Source organism: Vulpes vulpes, chromosome 8 (assembly GCF_048418805.1).
Source record: "Vulpes vulpes isolate BD-2025 chromosome 8, VulVul3, whole genome shotgun sequence".
In the NCBI taxonomy this organism is placed as follows: Eukaryota; Metazoa; Chordata; class Mammalia; order Carnivora; family Canidae; genus Vulpes; species Vulpes vulpes.
In genome coordinates this window covers 58,557,736-58,576,378 of record NC_132787.1, presented here as the reverse complement: position 1 = coordinate 58,576,378, position 18,643 = coordinate 58,557,736, and the positions used below count along the sequence as shown (strand labels likewise).

The following is an 18,643-nucleotide window of genomic DNA, read 5'->3' as shown; positions in this document are numbered from 1 at the left end:
AAGCATTTCCACTGCAAATCAATTATGGCTCTAGTGACTTCTCTGGGGCCATCTCTTTCTGTCCATTATTTGCTCATTGTCTGCTGTATCTGTCTCCCCTTCTGTTTTTGTTATTATGGTGGACTCGTATCAACCATCGAGACTGAGGTCTAAAGCTCCTCCTGCTCCACTAGTCCACCACACCGGCTTCTCTCAGACTCAGATCAATGGTGTCTGCTGGTGAGGAATGGCCCCTGCTCCTCCGTGATCTTCCTCCTGCCCTCCTGCAGCCCCTTCAATCACCCACTGTGCAATGGCAGCTTCACGTGCGGGTTCCTTTGTATAAAACGGATTTGTTGTTGGGCTTTAGGAGAAAACACAGGACAGCATACTTGGATGGAAAGTTCCAAATAGTTGGTAAAATAGGACGGGCTGGCCCCAGAAGGAAGGAAATGGGCCATGTATTTCCATGGAAGTGCCCATGGAAGACAATCATGACCCCATAGATTGGGACTGGCTCAGAGGCAAGGCTTGGGCCACACTGGCAATTTTCCTGAGCTTGGGCAGAGCCAAGGGCCCTGCTCATTTCAGAGGAGGCTAGATTCCTATACATAGTGTCACAGTCTGGACTGCCAGGCAGAAAACAGGACGACAAAGGGCGACAAAGCGAGTTTTCCTGAGGGATACTCACATCTGTCACATTCACCACCCCGATCTGTGGCTTGAATAGGTCAATCTTGAAAGTCTTTTCCCAGTAGGCAACAAGCTGAAGCAACAAAAAATAAGATTAGATCACAGGCAGAGGGCATTCCCTGTCAAAGCCACATATTGTGGCTGGACGCGCCTGCCCTCCCATCATCGGTCACCATTGCTTAAAGGTCTCCCAAACAGCTGTGGGCACTTCAGAAATTGAAGACTTGGCCTCAGCCCTCAAGTACTTTAAAGAAGTATGAGGAGAAGAGGTCATAACACAAACTATGAAAACATGTCATCTAAAAGCTTTGACAGCTGTAAGGAGGAATATTACAGAGATGATCCAATGACGATTTCTAAATTACTGTGGCTCTTTTATAGTTCACGTGTGGTGAGGGAACAATTTTACTCCACTTTTCTTTCAAGCTTCCATTTTAAAATCCCTTACCTTGTACTACTCTGATCCATGAGATGAGCTGGGAAGGCAGTGAAGGGCCATGCAAGTAAAAGGAGGGCTTTTTTGTTCACCAGGCTTGGGATCCACAGGGACTAATGTCTGACTGGGGCGGGACTAAAGGAGTAAGGGACCATGGAGCCAAGACAATGCAAATGTCCAGTGGCAGGAACTCTCCAAGGCGAATATATGGCCTGATGGGGACTGGGGATAATCAGGAACCTGGGAAATCTGAACAGTCTGAAGATTTCTCCTTTGTAAAAACCAAGGCAAACAAACATATAGAGTAGGTTGGGACAACGGCAGACCATCTGCAAGCTTGCACGACAAAGCAGTCCAAATAAACTAGAAACACAGCCAGGCAGAGGTTAACTAAAGAATCATGGTATTTAGGGTCTGATGAGCCCATGACATTGTTATGATTACCCAGAGTTATGACCTTGGCTCCCAGTGTCCTGAAAGTCTCTGCCTTTGATTCACTTATTCTATATGTAGAATTGGGTGTCAGGACCCTTGAGGTCATTAAACTCCCTCAGTTTTGGCTTTTTGGTCATGATATGATCAGCCATGTAATATGCAAAAAATGGTAAGTCCTAGAAGAAGAGAAGTTAACATTTATAACCTCTGATAGCTAAACTTGTACTGCTTACCAGCAATTAAATTCAGCCTAAAGTCTATTGACTCACTAGTAGACAAATCTTTGGCATCACACACACCTGGACAAGGATATCACATCTCCCACATGGTGGCTTTAACCTTGCCAGCTGTTATTCTTTTCATCTGTCAGATATGGATTATGACAGTCCTTACTTACTATATAGGGTTGATGGGAGGGTTTGATGAGATGGTGCCTGTGAAGAATTTACTATAGTTCTTGGCATACAGTAGCTACGTCCATTGTCATCACCACTGGGCTCATGTACCATACAAATTCTGTTTATTCTCTTTAAAATTAAGCATACTTAAGGCTTTCTGGCATTGATCACTAACACGAGCAAGAGTTCTGACTCTAAATTTCTTATACATTCAGCATGCTATGACCTGAGAGAACACAATGAAACAAGACAGACAGGGGCTCTACCCTCCAAGAGTTTGGTGTTCTCTCCACAAAGTTCTTCACTCTGCAAAATGGTCAGGTGTGATTTTTTATTACTTAGCATCTCAGGTTGCTGGAGAATGATGGTCCCCTGCCGGGACAGGAAAGAGCCTGTAGCAAGGATAGTTGTGGGAAGGGGCACAGGAACGGAAGCACTAGCAGTATTTCACCCAGCTCACTCATGTGGACGGCTCCGTGGTTTCCAGGGAGTGAGAATGGTGAGTGTAAGCATGTCAGCGTCAGCACCAGGTACAAAATTCAATGTTGCCCCACAATATCACCAAGGTCTTCCACACTGGATAGAGGTGGTCACTGTGTTTCCGCAAATGGTCCTCCTATTTCGCATCTTCCTTCATGCTTCTGGGTCTCACACTAAACACAAACACGGGGCTGTGAAGGTGACCAAGGACGGTGCCTGGGTCTGGGCCACTCACCAGAGGAAAGTCATCCGGGTCGATCCACACGATGCTCAGGTCAGGGTTGTCTGTATTGTCTCGGGCCACCTGTTTCAGGATTTCCAGGAACTCGTAGCCATCTAAAGTAGTATTCAAGAAGTCTGAGTTACTCCCTGCACGCACATGGGATGCAGCATGAAGAGTAGGGAGTGTGGTTTTTCCATGAGGGTTTCCTAGGCCATTTGGTGTATACCCCAGTTGTAGGAGTATTCTATAAAATGAGTCAGATGAGATCTCCATCCACCGAGCAGCTTACTCAAAGGAAACAATACAAATTTTAAATTAAAAAAATGAAAAGTTCACAGGGAAGACTCTGGTTCTTAACTCAAAGCCAGCCTCCATTTGCTGGTCCACATGTGAAAACCAACCAGCCTGGAGTCAGCAAGTGCAATCCCGGATCAGAAGAACCCCTGCCTGGCCCTCTGTGCCCTCTCTTGAAACCAATAATTTGCTATCCATCTGAGTTCTACGGACCAAGAACATTTAGGCAGGACCCTGAGATTTCTACAACCTGGAATTTCTAAAACCTTCAAACCAAGCTTCTGATTTATAGCTGGCTTTATAGCTTTGAGATAGTAAATTGGACTTCCCTCCCTCTCGCACCATTTCCTTGTATGCTCTGCCCTCCCCCTAGTCAGGCAGCGGCATTTATTGCCCCCAGGGGAGGGATGATTCATAAGAAAAGCAGAGACAAGCCTTGTGAGCCTCAAGAACACAATTTTTTTTAATTAAAAAAAAATTAAAGCCTAAACATTTAAGGACTGGGAGCATAAAATCTATACCATAAACAAAAAGTTTCAGAAGAATGTTTTAGTCACCCTAAAGCCCCAGCAACCCCACCCCACTCCTGACTAGGAACAAATAGTATAGATTCTGGAAAGTTCCCGAGAATAAGCTCTGCCCCTGCGTGTATGTGTTTGCATGTACATACGTGTGTGTGCGTGCACACAGATGCAAGCCAATGTGTGCCTGTGTGTCCACACACAGAAACTCCACACATCCAGGGAATCTCAGAGCACAAGGGACCCATGCTTTGTTTCAGAATGAAACTCTGGCAAATGGGAAGGCCCCAGAATCTCCTGGAGGACCCCTTAGTGCAGGAGCATTAGGGCAGGAAGGTCTGTCGGGAGGCCCCACTAGTTCTCTGTGGTTCTGAGGAATGCGGACGAAGCCACAGTTGGGATGAACAGGACCAGTGGTGATCTTCTGGGAACAAGGGCTAGAGGCTGCAGGAACCACAGCAACTCTGACCAGATAGGCCTGGGAAGCCGCATGACAATTGACTTTTAGGGATGCTGGGGTAAAGGTAGGGAGCCATCCGTGACCAGATCCAGTTCCCACCAGGTACAAGTTTGATTCTAAAAAAACAAAACAAAACAAAAAAAGTTTGATTCTAGACAGGAAAGTCACTTTTCTAGCCTGGCTGAATGTGTGGCCTGCAGTGTACATCCTCTCTACAAGCAACCCACCACCTGCCTTGGAATTCCATCTGGCAACTGCCCTTTCGTTGTAAAGTTTCTTCCTTTGTCAGAGGTCCCAGTGACTTTGAGCACCTGTTTAACAAGTCTCTCCTCTCCCCAGGAGCTCCAGCCTTTGTTTGGCTCCTTGGGGCCTCTCCATAAAGGTTCTTCTCCACACTTCCTCATCTTCTATACATTCCAGGTGAAATGCATGCTAATCTTAGCAGCTCTGCTCTGAGTGGGTGTAGTCACTCTCAATGTCGCTAACTTGTACTGTTAGCCGTAGGATTCAGGCTGGGCTTCCTCAAGCCTTGCTACCTGGAAAGCAGAGCTCCTGCTCGGAAAGAAGAGCCTACAGCCCCTTCCTGCAGAGATGTGCTCTGCTTGGGTGATTTATATATATAGAAATATATATATATATTTCATTGGAGTTCAATTTGCCAACATAGAGCATAACACCCAGTGCTCATCCCGCCAAGTGCCTCCCCTCAGTGCCCATCACCCAGTCACCCCAACCCCCCCGCCCACCTCCCTTTCCACTACCCCTTGTTCATTTCCCAGAGTTAGGTGTCTCTCATATTTTGTCACCCTCACTGATATTTTCACTCATTCTCTCTCCTTTCCCCTTTATTCCTTTCCACTATTCTTTATATTCCCCGAATGAATGAGACCATATAATGTTTGTCCTTCTCCGACTGACTTACTTCACTCAGCACAATACCCTCCAGGTCCCTCCACGTCAAAGCAAATAGTGGGTATTTGTCGCTTCTAAAGGCTGAGTAATATTCCATTGTATACATAAACCACAGCTTCTTTATCCATTCATCTTTCGATGGACACCGAGGCTCCTTCCACAGTTTGGCTATTGTGGACGTTGCTGCTATAAACATCGGGGTGCAGGTGTTCCGGTGTTTCACTGCATCTGTATCTTTGGGGTAAATCCCCAGCAGTGCAATTGCTGGGTCATAGGGCAGATTTTTCTATCTATTTCTGAATTACAGATCTCCCCCGATATCCAAAAGTAGAATGTTCCTATGTACCAAAATGTTGTAGAGAAGCAATAACATTCCATAAAGTCAAAAATCCTCTTTGGACCTCTTTTCATCAGCAAAAACAAGTAATAACATAGATATTTCGTAAATGCAAAGGGATGTGATGAGATTATTGAGACAGTGAGGGAAACCTGTATATCACAAGCTATGTTGTAGACAGACGCTTGGGATGCATAGGGCCAGGGGCTTTAGAGGTCATTATCATTGTGACGGTTGGGTGGAGTTGGATTTGGGGGCTGTAACTCCTGCTGCCTGTAGGAGTGGCTGAGAATGTCGAGCTCCTCTAGAGTGCCACTGGCCACTGCTGTCCGAACACTGTGGATCTCCCTTCTCTGGAACCTGTGGATTATGTATCATCATGCACACACCACAATGGGAAATTCTCTAAAAACACTTTCTATGACTACTCTTGGGAGCCAGAAGGAAGTACTCTGGAAGGTGAACTTTACAAATGTAAAAGTGAACTTGACAAATCAGAAATTCATGAGGAGGATAAAATTCAACGACATAGCCCCTGATTCATGTAGAAAGTAAATCTGAGGTACAAGAGATAGACTTGTGTAAAGGGAGGGGAGAAGCCGCCTAGGCACTGTATTGCGTCATCGGTACTACAGCTGCACACACAAGAGAGTGCTGTAGATTTGTGATGGAAAACCCCACAGAATGTTGGAATTAATAAAAAGGAATGATACATACAGGAACCCTTTCTACTTTACATGCTAGAGCAGGTTTAGAGATAAAAATGAAAAGATTGAAGGAATAAAAATCGGATTCTACAAGGAAAATCAAACAAGTTGGAGTATTTATGTAAAACAAGAGAAGACAACATTTTGGCTTAGTGCTCAATTTTAGAACTATGACAGGGTTTTGCACCTACAGAAGACTAAGGAAAACTCAAAAAACATTCACAGAATAAATTGATAAATGAGTTTGACACTAAAGCAAAAGAAACTTCATCCAGAGCCAAGGACAGTTTTTTGATTTTTGGGGTGACGAATTCTATAATAGGCATAATCCTTCTGCATCCCTGGATATTTCCAAAAATAGAGTAGAGGGAGGCAGCCCAGCATTAGGCTTGAACATACATACACTTGGGGCAAACCACCTTGGTTCAAATCCTGGTTCTGCCATTTTGAGTGTGACTTAGGGCAAGTTACTTAAGTCTTGGCCCCTCATCTGTAAATTGGGATGATGATAATAAAAGTACCTATTTCATAAGGTGGTTGTAGGTCACATGAGTTAGTACCTCTAAATCACTGAGACAGCGCCTAACACATAGTAAGCTTTAGCCATTATTCCTAAATGATCTGGACTCCTGCTTAAATAAAGGGAATGTGGCCGTTCATTTCTCCATTAGTGCATAGGTAATAAGTACAATGATCTGAGCACAAACAGTGTGTTAGATGCAGTCTTGGCCCACACAGTAGAGAAGACAGGCTCATAGGAAGTTACGCCAGGAGATAGGATGTTGGGACACCTGGGTGGCCCAGTGGTTGAGCATCTGCCTTCGGCTTGGGGCATGATCCCAGGGTCATAGGATCAAGTCCCACATTGGGCTCTTCTCAGGGGGCCTGATTCTCCCTCTGCCTACGTCTCTGCCTCTCTCTCTGCGTCTTTCTTTAAAAAAAGGAGATATGATGTTATGGGGCAGTTCCTTCTGGCCCCTGTTAATGATTCCATGACTGAAGGCTTCAGGGGTGGCTGTGCCAGCAGGTGTGATTATGAGAACCTTGCCTCAGTATGTGGGTTAAAGCAAGGTTTAATTCCTTTATTTCAAGGTCATTAAGCTAACTTGGACATTCCTGATTCAAGGTTCACAGGCCTGGTACATTCTCTACCTTTTTATTCCCAGCCTTGAATGTAGACCTGCTGGAATGGATTCTCATGCATATGGGAAAGTTGAGGGAAGGCCACTAAACTGGTCTCCCAGGTATTTAGTTGCTACAACTGTAAGTTACAAGTTCAATTTCCTTTTAGGGAGAGCTTCTGTTTCTTTGTAGAACTGGTGTCTGGGCAGGTGCCTTTGGAAAAGGGAAATAGCCACTGTGGACTTTCCCTTTTTGATGGGGGAAACAGGGGCACGAAGCCATATTTCACTTCTGTAATTCAATGTAAAGCCCAAGACAAGTCCACAATTGGAATTACATGAATGAATGGATAGATCTGAAACAGATGAATGTTTCCTTCATCAATGATACCTAAACTTAGAGACCTTTTAAAATTGTGGCCATGTATCTTTTAGAAGGAAGAGTCCATAATTTTTTTTAAGCTAAATAAAAAAAAAAAGGAGGAAATATTATTCCATGATTTTGGACCTAGCAGTTATTTAGCCACTGAAACTAGTCTCTGCCTTTAATCTTCTTATCTAGTCCTCCTAGAGTCAGGAAGATTTTCTTATTTCCATTTTAAAGAGGATGGAGTTGAGACTGGGGAGAGAATGTGGCTCGCCCAGCATCACGTGAGAGCGCGGGGAGGAGTCAGGATTCTAACTCAGGTCTTTGGTCTGCAGGTCTAGAGCCATTTCCACAAGCATTTTCCCTCTGGGGTCTTGGGCCTCCTACCAAAACTGTTGCCATTTTCCTTCCTCAAGGTTGCGCTCAAGATTTGTGAGTGGAGTGTGAATGCTTCAACAGGAGGAGAGCAAGGGGCTTGAGAAGACAGCCTGGAGGCAGCGTCCTCTGGGGCAGTTGGATGCCCCCCGCCCCCCACCCCCCCTTCTAATCACACCACATCCTCCCCCCAGCCACAGTGTGCTTGCTTGGTTAACTCGGCGAGGTCCCTAAGTGCCACTGGAGTCTTAGAGATCAGCCTAAATAAAGAAGAGGGACCTGGCACTGTGAGAACCAAGACTCCCTGACTGCCACACGGGCTTGGAACCTGAAGTCCCATGACCCAGGGCTGAGGGCTCATGTGCAGCCAGGTTTCCCACGGCAAGCAAGAGGCCTCGGGGAATCACATCTCTGTGGGAGGGGAAACTGGTGATTATGCTCTCCTCCTTCCCAGGCAGGGAGGATCTGGTGGGAATGAGGCTGCACCAAGCCCTGGGGGACCAGTTCCAGGCCAGTCACAGCCCTGTTAGGAACCAGGGCTCTGTCTGGCCCAGATGGGTGTATCTCAGAGCGCAGCCTAGGGGCTGAGAGCCTGGGTTTGAATCCCAGTTCTGCCACTTATGAGCTATGTGACCTGGCGACATTGTTTAATGTCTCCATACCTTTGTTTCCTCATCTGTGTATCGGGGAAGAACATACGGACGATACCTAGTGCACAGGGCTGTTGTGAAGATTACATGCATGGTTCACACTAGCAAGAACTAAAAAATGTTAAGTTTGATAAACCAGATTTACATCTGGAAGCTCAAAGAAGCAGTCAGCCCTCCCATTTGAGACAACTGATCTCAAAAACATTTTACAAGAACCCCCAGGCGGTTGCAATCCAATTGGAACAGGGCTTGGAGACGCTCATTCCACGGCCAATCCACGCGCGTGCACGGCAGCCTGTCCTTGCATTTCCAGCCTGTTAGTGCTAATATTCCCTGGGCCCTTGGAGGATATCCATCCAGCATGCACTCATGTAGAAATGCCACTCTGAGAACCTTTCAGCAGGTGTTATAAAGAAGATGTCAGCCTGATGCAGACACATCGGGGGGCGGGGGGCGGCAGAGGAGAGGTGTTCATTTGCAAACCTGTCAAGCAGTGACTCCGGGGCCATCCCGAGCTCAGGAGGCTCTGGAGGAGGAAGACGGAGCAGCCTGGGGCAGGAGCAGAGCACAGGACTTGTCCTTCCAGGGCCTGGAGAGCTGATCTGCAGTCTGGCAGTGGCAGAATGACTCGGAGAGGAGCCCTAGGGGGACCCCGGTCCCTGGGATAGTCAGTCCTATCCCCAATTGGGGACATCAGTGGACAGCAGGGGGACTGCTGACTTCTCTTCCTTAACTGGCTCTCAAGCGTCCAGATGGCTGCTCTCGTCTCACTTCCCGCCTTCTGCTTGCCCTGCACACCGCACACAACACCCCCCCTCCGCCCATTGTGCAGCAGCAGAGCGCATGCTCAGGCCAGTCTCTGCAGGGTAGCCAGGCAGGTAGCAAGCTCAGCTGCACTGTGCCCAGAAAACCACCAGGAAATCAAAGCTCGCATGTCCACTGTGCCTCTAGCTGCATGATCTCCAGCTGGCCACTGATCTTCTCTGATCTTCACCAGGTCTTCCGCATGGTGGAGGTGGAGGGAGTGGTGAAGAGCACAGAGAGGAAGGAGGCAGGCTGAATGATCACTGGAGGTCCCCAGGGGTCATAACTGGATGGGGCCCATGGTCATCAGCAAGGCCTGGCCCCCTGAAGGAAGCCAGTCAGCCCTCAGCTCCATTCCTGCTCTGCTTTCCCCTAGCAGGTCACCCTGTCTTGGCCTCACCCTCCTCATTTGTAACATGGGAAGAAAACAAGCAGTGCCCATGTGGGGTTCCATCACATAAGCATACAAGTGATCATCACCAACTTCATCATAATCAGGACCAAGGCAGAGGTCAGGAAAGCCCGCTGGAATTCGAATCACAGCAAGTGATTCAGAAGACTCACTCTTCTCGTCTAGGCTGGGATGGTCATGATCATGCACGTATCACAGAATGGGACCCAGTGAGATCATCTCCACGTCCCACTGGCCCTCAAGTCTTAGCTCTCTAAGGAGAGCTGCATGGATGTCCCGGATGGATGTCCTTCTTTCTTTGGCCAAGCCGGTAGGGGTCTGGCTGGGGCTATCAGCCTTGCACAGCTTGTTAGCAGGAGCAAAGGTACACAAGTAACTGCCGTCTGGGCAGGAATGAAGCTCCTGGTCCCTCAGCCAGGCCCCTCTGCCCTGGGTTACACTTCAGTGACTTGCAGGTCACTGAAGGTCCGACTAGTCACAGAGTTGGGACTTACACAGAAAAGTCTTTCTTTCCCAGACCCAAGTGGGCCAGGCCCTCCCTTGAAGCAAACGCCCTGATCCCCCCCCCCCCTCCCTTTCAGGGCATTTCTTCCAGCTTCCCAGTAACAAGCCCTGGCTTGGCCTCCTCTGGGGAAAAGAACAGCTTCAGGCCCAGAGATATTTGTGCAGGGAGGAGGTGGAAGTAGTTTCAGGAGCTTGATTCATTACAGCCACAATCTCGGTCAGACAGGTTCCTGCAACTTCTTGGAGGCCAATTTGTTCCATTGTTCCACAGAGCCAGACAGGCTTCCCCACAATCCTGGATGGGGGGGGGTGGGGGGGGGAGGAAGCCCCCTGGAGTCATGCCAGCAGGCTGCCACTGATGGCAGTTTCATCTCTGTTCACACAACACCAGGGATCCGACTCTGTTTGATTATGGCTTGTAAAACCTGGGCAATTGGCTTCCTTCACTGTTTTCCCCTGCAGGGGCAGAGGGGTGGCCAGAAACTGCTAGAACCATGCTGGCATTTCTTTTTCAGACAAAGACTAGCTATCCTTGAAGAGTTTTGCCAACCCTGCAAGTCCACAGTGGGAAAACTGAGATGCCAGTGAGCGTTCAAAGACTTTAACAAAAACAAAGGAGGAGGAAACACCCTCAGATAATTTGGAGTATAAATTTGGTTTTGATACAACAGAACATTGTTTGGCCCTAAAAAGAAATGAATCACAGATACACGCTACATAATGGATGAGCCTCTAATGTACTATGCTGACTGAAAGGGGCCAGGCACAAAAGGCCACAGATTACATAATTCCATTTCCATGAAGTGTCCACAGTCATCAAATCCATAGAGACAGAAAGTAGATTAGTGGTAGCCAGGGGCTGGGGGAAGGGAAGTAGGGGTGACTGCCAACAGGCATGGGATTTCCTTTTGAAAAAGGTGTTGAAAATGATCTGGAATTAGATAGTGCAAAACCGTGTGACTATACTGAAATTACCACCGAATCGCACACTTTAAAAAGGCAAATACTGTCATGTGTGGATTATCTCACAAGTTTAGAAATGGTGTGATAAGAGCATTTAGGTTTCCATCTGTAAGAATCACAGAGGCTGATAATGTGGTAACGACAACAAAAAAACTGGTGTTGAGAATCAGTCTTCGTCAGTCATCTTCCTATCTGCTCACCTTCCAAGAGCCATTTATTGAGCACCTACTCTGTGTCAGGGTGCTATGCAAGGACCAGGTATGTACTGATGACCAAGACAACCCATGGCTCCTTCGTGACCTCCCATTAACTCCTTGTGCCCTCTTGGGAAGTTTGCTCAACTTCTTGGAGCTCTCTTGGCTGTCCCTAAGGGTGTACAGAGGTCCCAGGCAAGTGCCACCGTTCTACATTACCTGGGGTGGCAGTTCCTAAGCCTGATGGTGCCTTAACAGTTGCTTCCGAGCTCCGTGAAATCACAGGTTTCTGGAGGTCCTGTCATAATCAGTCCCTGGTTGCTTTGGTGCTTGTGGCTCTCCACACTGTCAGGTCCGAGGACCCCCGCCTGGGCACCTCACGGCCCAAGGCCTTGCTGCTGAGCCATCCTAAATGAAGTGCCTTGCCTTCTCTGTTTGCAGTGCGGATTATGCCCAGACTCCCCTTACGGGCTCTGGAATGCGCACTTACACGATCCCCCTGGGGCCCCTTCACTTCACAGAGCATTGCCAAAGGGACTTAGCATTTTATTGCCAGCAATATTGATTTTTCCTGCCCTTCCCTCTCTGCCAATGTTAAAAAGAGTGAGGCCAGGAAAAAGTCGTCCAGGTTCCAAAATAAAACAAAGTCACGCATCCATTTGCAGGGTCATTTTGCACTTGAGAAATCAACTGCTGGTTTTGTCCAGTTCTCACTGCTTGAACGAATATTATCTATTAAGTTTTCCAAGCACAGACCATATTTTACAAACCAAAGCATACATTTGTTGTAATTTTCATGTAGGATTATTATTTATATAGGCTAGATCACAATCCTGGTAAATAATACACAAGTTCTCTCTCTCTCTCTCTCTCTCTCTCTCACACACACACACACACACACACACACACACACACCCTGGAAAGCTAGGATGTCTTTATATTCTCCCCAGTATTCAGCGCTTCTTCATACTTTGGAGAGCTACGCAGAATAGAATGAGGTTCAGCTCCACCCACATCTCTTCTCTTAGCTGAATGCACACTGACAAAGGATTCGTGGCTAACCAACGACCACCAGGGGGTGCCCAATATCTTGCAGTGGCCTTGGAGACCGGAAGTGAGGGAAGAGCAAGGAATGAGGGCTGCCAAAGGTGAGAAGTTAGATCCCGCTTAAGGTGTAAGGGGGCAGATGGGGAGGGTTTCCTACCTGGGTCACTCCTCTCTGCAAAGGCCACAATGTGGATGCCGTTCAAATCATCTTCCTGGAGGAGAAAGGAATCAGAGGTTACGGTCCTGGGTGGAGAGACAAGGGGGCAAGTCAGGGACAGACACGGAGGCTGGGATGCAAGTGGGCAGCGGGGAGGCAGTGGAGGGGCAGTGGACACCCGGGGCCAGGGGGACAGAGGGACACACGGGGAGGAAGGAAACACTGCTGAGCAACTGGGAGGAATGTGTGCTGTCCAATGCATGGGTTTGCGAGACGGACAAACACCCACTACACACAAGACACGAGCACTGAATGGGCCTCACTCCTGTGGGCTGCAGGATCCAGGAGGGCAGCAGTAAAAGGCAAAAGAGGAAAAACATGAGTCTGGCTCATCAGGAGCCCGAGGGCAGCAAGCCCAGAAGCACAGCTCAGTAAATGCAACTGTTGGTCTGCGTTTCAAGAATTCACCACCAGCAACCAGCGATTATGGGACAGTCTGAATGCCGCTGACAGATCCTGAAGCTGTCCCCAAGTTGGCAGCAGGTAGACTGAGGTAAATTAGGCCGTAGGTCTGTCCTGTTCATGCAAGAATCATATAGGAGCATAGGAGCATAGGGTTTCTTTGTGAGCACGGCCCCTACTGGGGAACTGTGTAGTCAGCAAGGGGCGCCTTCCTGGGGTGGAGGTGGGGGGCTCCTGCTTGGGGCCAAGGCTGGCGGAAGGCCTCTAACACATTTCTGAGATGCGGGAGGCTATGCAAAGAGCAAAGAGTGGATCTGGAGTCGAAGGGATGGCAGTAACAGGGTCACTGGGCAAACAAGGGCATTCCATATTTCTACATCCTGGACAGAAGGGACCATGCACCTGTGTCCCCTTTGCATCAATGCATCCTGCAAAAGGAAGAGCAGGAGCTTCGGAGGAGCCTCTGTAGGAGAAATGTGATTCCTCAAAAAACATGGAGAGGAGGATGTGTAAAAATGAGGCACCAGTGATGAACTGGAGTGAATACTGATTATTGCTGACCCCGGAAAGGGAGTCACTGGGCACCCTGGATGTCATATCAGAATCATCCTGTGGAAAAGACTCCAGGCATCTCAACCCTCCTATGATCCCCGTTTCCATTTCAATTGATTTTAATGCTGGTGCAATCCTATCTAAATGCTAATTTTTCCCTTTGAGTTTGGAATGGACAAAACCTCCAAAAATTCTAAGACAGATTAAATGAGAAATATTATTATTAAAAACAAGAGAGTGAGCACGGGCTTGGTGAGACGCTCTGGGGAATTGAATTTTACAGATAGGTACGTGTGTGCGCGTGTGTATGCGTGTGCAGATTTATTACACAGATCCGACAGCAACCAGAAGGGGAGTCTGAGGTTTCACTGTTTTACATTTGCTATGATCACCCAACAGAATATCCTGATCAGTTCTCATTAGGCTTCCCTTCGTCTCTGTCTCCTGCCATCAGCGGGAAGTGAGCAGTGTTAACTCTGTGCAGCAGGCTTCACTTCTGTGTGCCCTTCTAGAATGCATCGGGAAATTGGTTTTGGAATTAAGAATCCATATTTGTTTGCTAAGAGGCTGCTCATCATATGGCTGTCACTCCCCAGGCCTAAGATGGTGCCTGAATGGAGGGCTATAATCAAGGCTCAGAGTCAGCTCATAAACCTGTGCTGAACACTTGTAAGGAAGCAGGTGCATGCTGGGTGCCAGGTATTTTCAGTAATAAACTCACAAGGCAAGAATCCATGGGCAAGTGCACGAATCAGGGTTCGTCAGTGAGAATCCAATGTGCATGAGTGAGGAAGAGCCTAGCTCACCAGGCACTGGACTGACACCCCTCAGGGGCTTTCTCTTGAACCTTTGCTTCGGGTCGCCCGTTTGACCTTTGAACCACATTGCCTTGGAAACTATCTTTCTAATAGCAGAAATCGCCCCTTCTCAACCAGATGGCAAGCACTCTGAGGGAAAGAATTATGCCTTCAAATAACACTGATGATGAAAATGGCCACCATAGTATCTGCCCCCTGCCCTTCTTTGTATCAGTACTTTGTAAGTACGTTATTTCTAAATCTCAGACAAAAGTCTTATTCCTATTTAGTGCTTAAAGAATCGAAGGGACTTATCTAAATGCTACAGAACTAGTGCGTGACCTAACTGGGATTCAAGCCAGTTCTATCTGGCCTTGCGTGATTTTTCTCTCACTGAAAGGGTCCAGAATAAGCCACCGTGGCCATAAAAATTATTTTGAGCCAAAAGCATATGAATCCCTGAATGCCTTATCTACCTAAAAACAGAGCCTCCCAGAAGAACTTGGTTGTCATAAACCTCATCCCCAAGAGCCGCTCTGATTTCTCTTCTCAGACAGATATTATCACAGAACTAGCAAATCTCCCACCTATTTGCCAAAAGCCCATTTCTCTTTCCCAAAAAGACATTTGTCTTTCCATAAGTTCCCTTTCTCCACAACCTCCTAACAAGTCACTTGTTCTCCCAGAAGGTACCCCTTGCCTCTCCCATTTCCAGTTAAGATGGTGGATAAGCCCCTTCACATTTCCTTGTAAACGCCCTTGCATAATAAATAGGTCATTAAATCTGTCTCTTGCCCACGCCAATCTGTATTTTGTCAGTTTAATTTTCGGCCCTTCAGAACTGAACCTAAGAGGGTAGGAGAAACAATTTTCCTCCTTGACATCACCAATAGCAACAGAATGAATCTATTGTCCCCTATAGGGTTTGCAGATGTTTCAAACTCAGATTAATGACTCTTAAGTTAAAAGAGGCTGATGAGAAGGCCTGGGTGGCTCAGTCGGTTAAGCGTCTGCCTTCTGCTCAGGTCATGATCTTGGGGTCCTGGGATGGAGCCCTGCATCAGGTTCCCTGCCCAGCAGGCAGTCTGCTTTCCCTCTTCCTCTGCTCTTCTCACCACCCCACCCTGCTCCTGCTCTCTCTTTCTCTCTAAAATAAAATAAAATAAAATAAAATAAAATAAATCAAAACAATAAAATAAAATGGAGGCTGATAAGGTAAGCTGACTGAGCCCCAGATTCCCCCAAAGAGCTGGAGACTTAGGAATTACTTTGCTGAATACCCTACTCTGAATTCTCTTTCACTTTGTATGTCCATCTGTCATAGTATGAGCTATACTGGAGTGGCATTATATGTTTTGAGACTGTTTCATCTACTCAACCCTGAACTCCTAAGGACACAACAGCGATGTTCATTTTTATAACCCCTGTGCTTAGCACAATGTAATAGGTAATCAAATGCTCACTGACTTAAAAAAAAAAAAAAAAAGCATACGGTGATAAAAATCTTACACACTAGTTGAAAAAAAGAGAAAATATTAGAGATACCAAAAGGAAACCACACATCAGTTACCCACCAACCAGATATATTACCACTGTTTCTGTTTTGTTCTGTTTCCTTCCAGAGTCTGTTGATACTTGTTCTCTTGTTGAATGAAGTGATGTAAAGAAAAAAAACATGCGCTTAAAACTACGGACTCCCTGGTGTGATGGAGCATCCCAGGGGCTTATCTGGAGGTTTCTGGCCCCCTTTTGGAAGTACTACTTTGTTACTGCCACAGAGAGAGGGTTATTCCCGAAAGCACTGCTGATTCCCATCCCTGTGGGCTTTTGGCCAGGACCCTGACCACTTGCCAGGCTGGAAAGCTGGTTGGAAGGTAAGGTGTCAAAGGGGGAGGACTGGTCAGCACTCAGTCTGGGTGACCACCCTGCTCCATCTTGACATTCTTTGAATACTCTCTCTTTTTTTATTTTTTGGTTTTTTTAAAAAAGATTTTTTATTTATTCTTTGAGTATTCTAAATAAATAAATAGCTATTTGATTTACACAAGGCAAGTATTGCATCACCAATTTCTTTAGTAATAATTAAGTATTTGTTTTTTATGGTTCGCTGCTTTAAGAACCTGCACAACTGGGGAAAGACAAAAGTCAATACTTGCTTTCACTCAGCTTAGTTTTCCCATCTGATTTAAATATTTTGCAATGTCTGGGGAAGTGGGTGTTGAAGATCAAGACTTCCAAATTCATTCACTGGTCACTCTCCCCAGCTTCTATGGTTTGGTTTGGTTTGCTGTGGCCAAGGACCCGTGGAGATGCTGCTTTTCAGAGCAATGCTTTCCTGTGTGGCAAAGGTGGATGGGGAAGGCACATGAAGTGACTCCCCAGAAATCCCTCTGACCAAATGATTCCTGCTTCTCCTTTGTAAGGATGGGAAGATGATCCTGTCTTCCTTCCTTAGTTGAAGACTTGGGACTGGTTAGGTCTGATTACAGCTTCTGGAGAAGTCATATGGGGATTCCATGATGGTGTTCATGGCCAAGATCAGATCCTGGGCCAGGAAAAAAAAATTTTGTGTGTGTGTAATATAAAGGACATTAGTGGGACACTGGTCAATTTGAATAAGGTCCATAGATAAAATCGAGTTTTACTGATTTCCTGATGAGTATACTGTGGTTATGAGAGACATTCCTTGTTTTTAGAAAATATCTGAAGTATGTAGGGGTTAGGGGAGTTGTGTCTGCTACTTACTCTCAAATAGTCCGGGGGTGGGGGGTGGGGTGGCAGACAGTAGGGAGAATGTTTATACCTATTATCTGTTAAGAACTGTGTGATCAAGCAAAGGAGGTAAAATGTTAACATTTAGGGAATCTGGCAAAGAGATCATGGAATTCTTTACATTATTCTTTGTAAGTCTGGAATTATTTTAAGTAAAAGGCAAAAATATCTTTTAAAAGGAATATTATTGAGGGGTGCCTGGATGGCTCAATTGGTTAAGTGTCTGCCTTTGGCTCAGGTCATGATCCCAGGATCCTGGGATTGAGCCCCAAGTCGGGCTCCCTGCTCTATGGAAAGTCTGCTTCTCCTTGTGCTCCTACTCATCCCCCACCCCACTTGTGTGCATGTGTGCTCTCTTTTTCTCTCTCTCAACTAAATAAATGAAATCTTAAAAAATTTTAAAACTAAGAGGAATATTATTTTTAAAGCACTGTTACACTCTTGTTATTTTTAAATCTAGTAACAAAGCCTTTTAAAGGTTAAATTTTGGGATCCCTGGGTGGCGCAGCGGTTTGGCGCCTGCCTTTGGCCCAGGGCGCGATCCTGGAAACTCGGGATCGAATCCCACGTCGGGCTCCCGGTGCATGGAGCCTGCTTCTCCCTCTGCCTGTGTCTCTGCCTCTCTCTCTCTCTCTCTCTGTATGACTATCATAAATAAATAATAAAAAAAAAAAATTAAAAAAAAAAAAAGGTTAAATTTTTGGAAAGTTCAAATGTTAGGAAAGTATGTTGCCATTGTGCTGGGTTGTTCTTAAATAGTCCACTCCTCCAGACTGGATTACTTGCTCTTCAGTGTCTTTTGAAATGTTTGTTCTGCCTTCAGATGTACAAATAGGTTACCAGTAATAAGACATCAAGTGTCAAGTTACTCCATGGTTCTGTTCATCTGTCATTTTAGACTCTGAATCAAAGCATAAATAAATATATGCTTCCATGTTAATTCTCCAGCCCCCCTCCCCCATCCCAGCCCTTGACAAAATGTTGCCTTACGGGAATATGGCTTACTCTAGGGAATTATATTGAAGGGAACACAAGATTTGGCTCCAAATGATGTAAATTTAAATCCCAAGATCTAATGCTTATTAGTTAGCTGGCCTGTAGTAATTAACTTAATCTGTATGATCACCAGTTTCCCCATGTAACATGAAGTTAAATAATACTTGTTCTACAACACTTTTTAGAACTGTTGAAACATCCAGGTTAAAAGAATACATGGACTGCTTTGAAAAAATGCTCCACAGGCTTTGGTTATCACTGGTTATGGAGTTTTGTATAAAAGCTGAGGTGGGGTGGCAGGTTGTATGTCTGTGACCCTCTCTCTACACTATTTGATCTGCTGACACATTGTCTATGACTTAGACCTGAGCACAATCTGACTCAGGGCCTTCCAGCGCCTTGAGTTGTTGATATTTATGAAAACCACTAAGATCGATCGGCCACACACTTATCAGGTTCTGGGCTCTTTGCAACCTCTCATCCTTACAAAACGCCCTGATTTGAGAAGCAGAAACTAACTAAAGTTAGAAAGATAACATGACAATGTAAGACTTAGAGCTACCAGGTAGCAGATTCCAGATTTGAACCCAAGTCT

General features: G+C 46.2%; 1 protein-coding gene across 2 annotated transcripts in view; it reads right to left on the bottom strand.

Annotated features, from left to right (window-relative positions):
• CASQ2 (calsequestrin 2) overlaps positions 1 to 18,643 on the bottom strand; it is a 65,169-nt gene that overhangs the window by 2,269 nt on the left and 44,257 nt on the right. The window contains exons 8-10 of one of the 2 annotated variants that reach the window (XM_025994688.2): positions 12,470 to 12,524; positions 2,657 to 2,757; positions 671 to 745 (exon numbers count right to left, since the gene is read on the bottom strand). In XM_025994688.2, the coding sequence (XP_025850473.2) occupies positions 671 to 745; positions 2,657 to 2,757; positions 12,470 to 12,524 (231 nt within the window). Of the gene's footprint in view, positions 1 to 670; positions 746 to 2,656; positions 2,758 to 3,377; positions 4,036 to 12,469; positions 12,525 to 18,643 lie in introns of those variants that run through there. The other variant, XM_072766804.1, reaches the window with a different exon arrangement.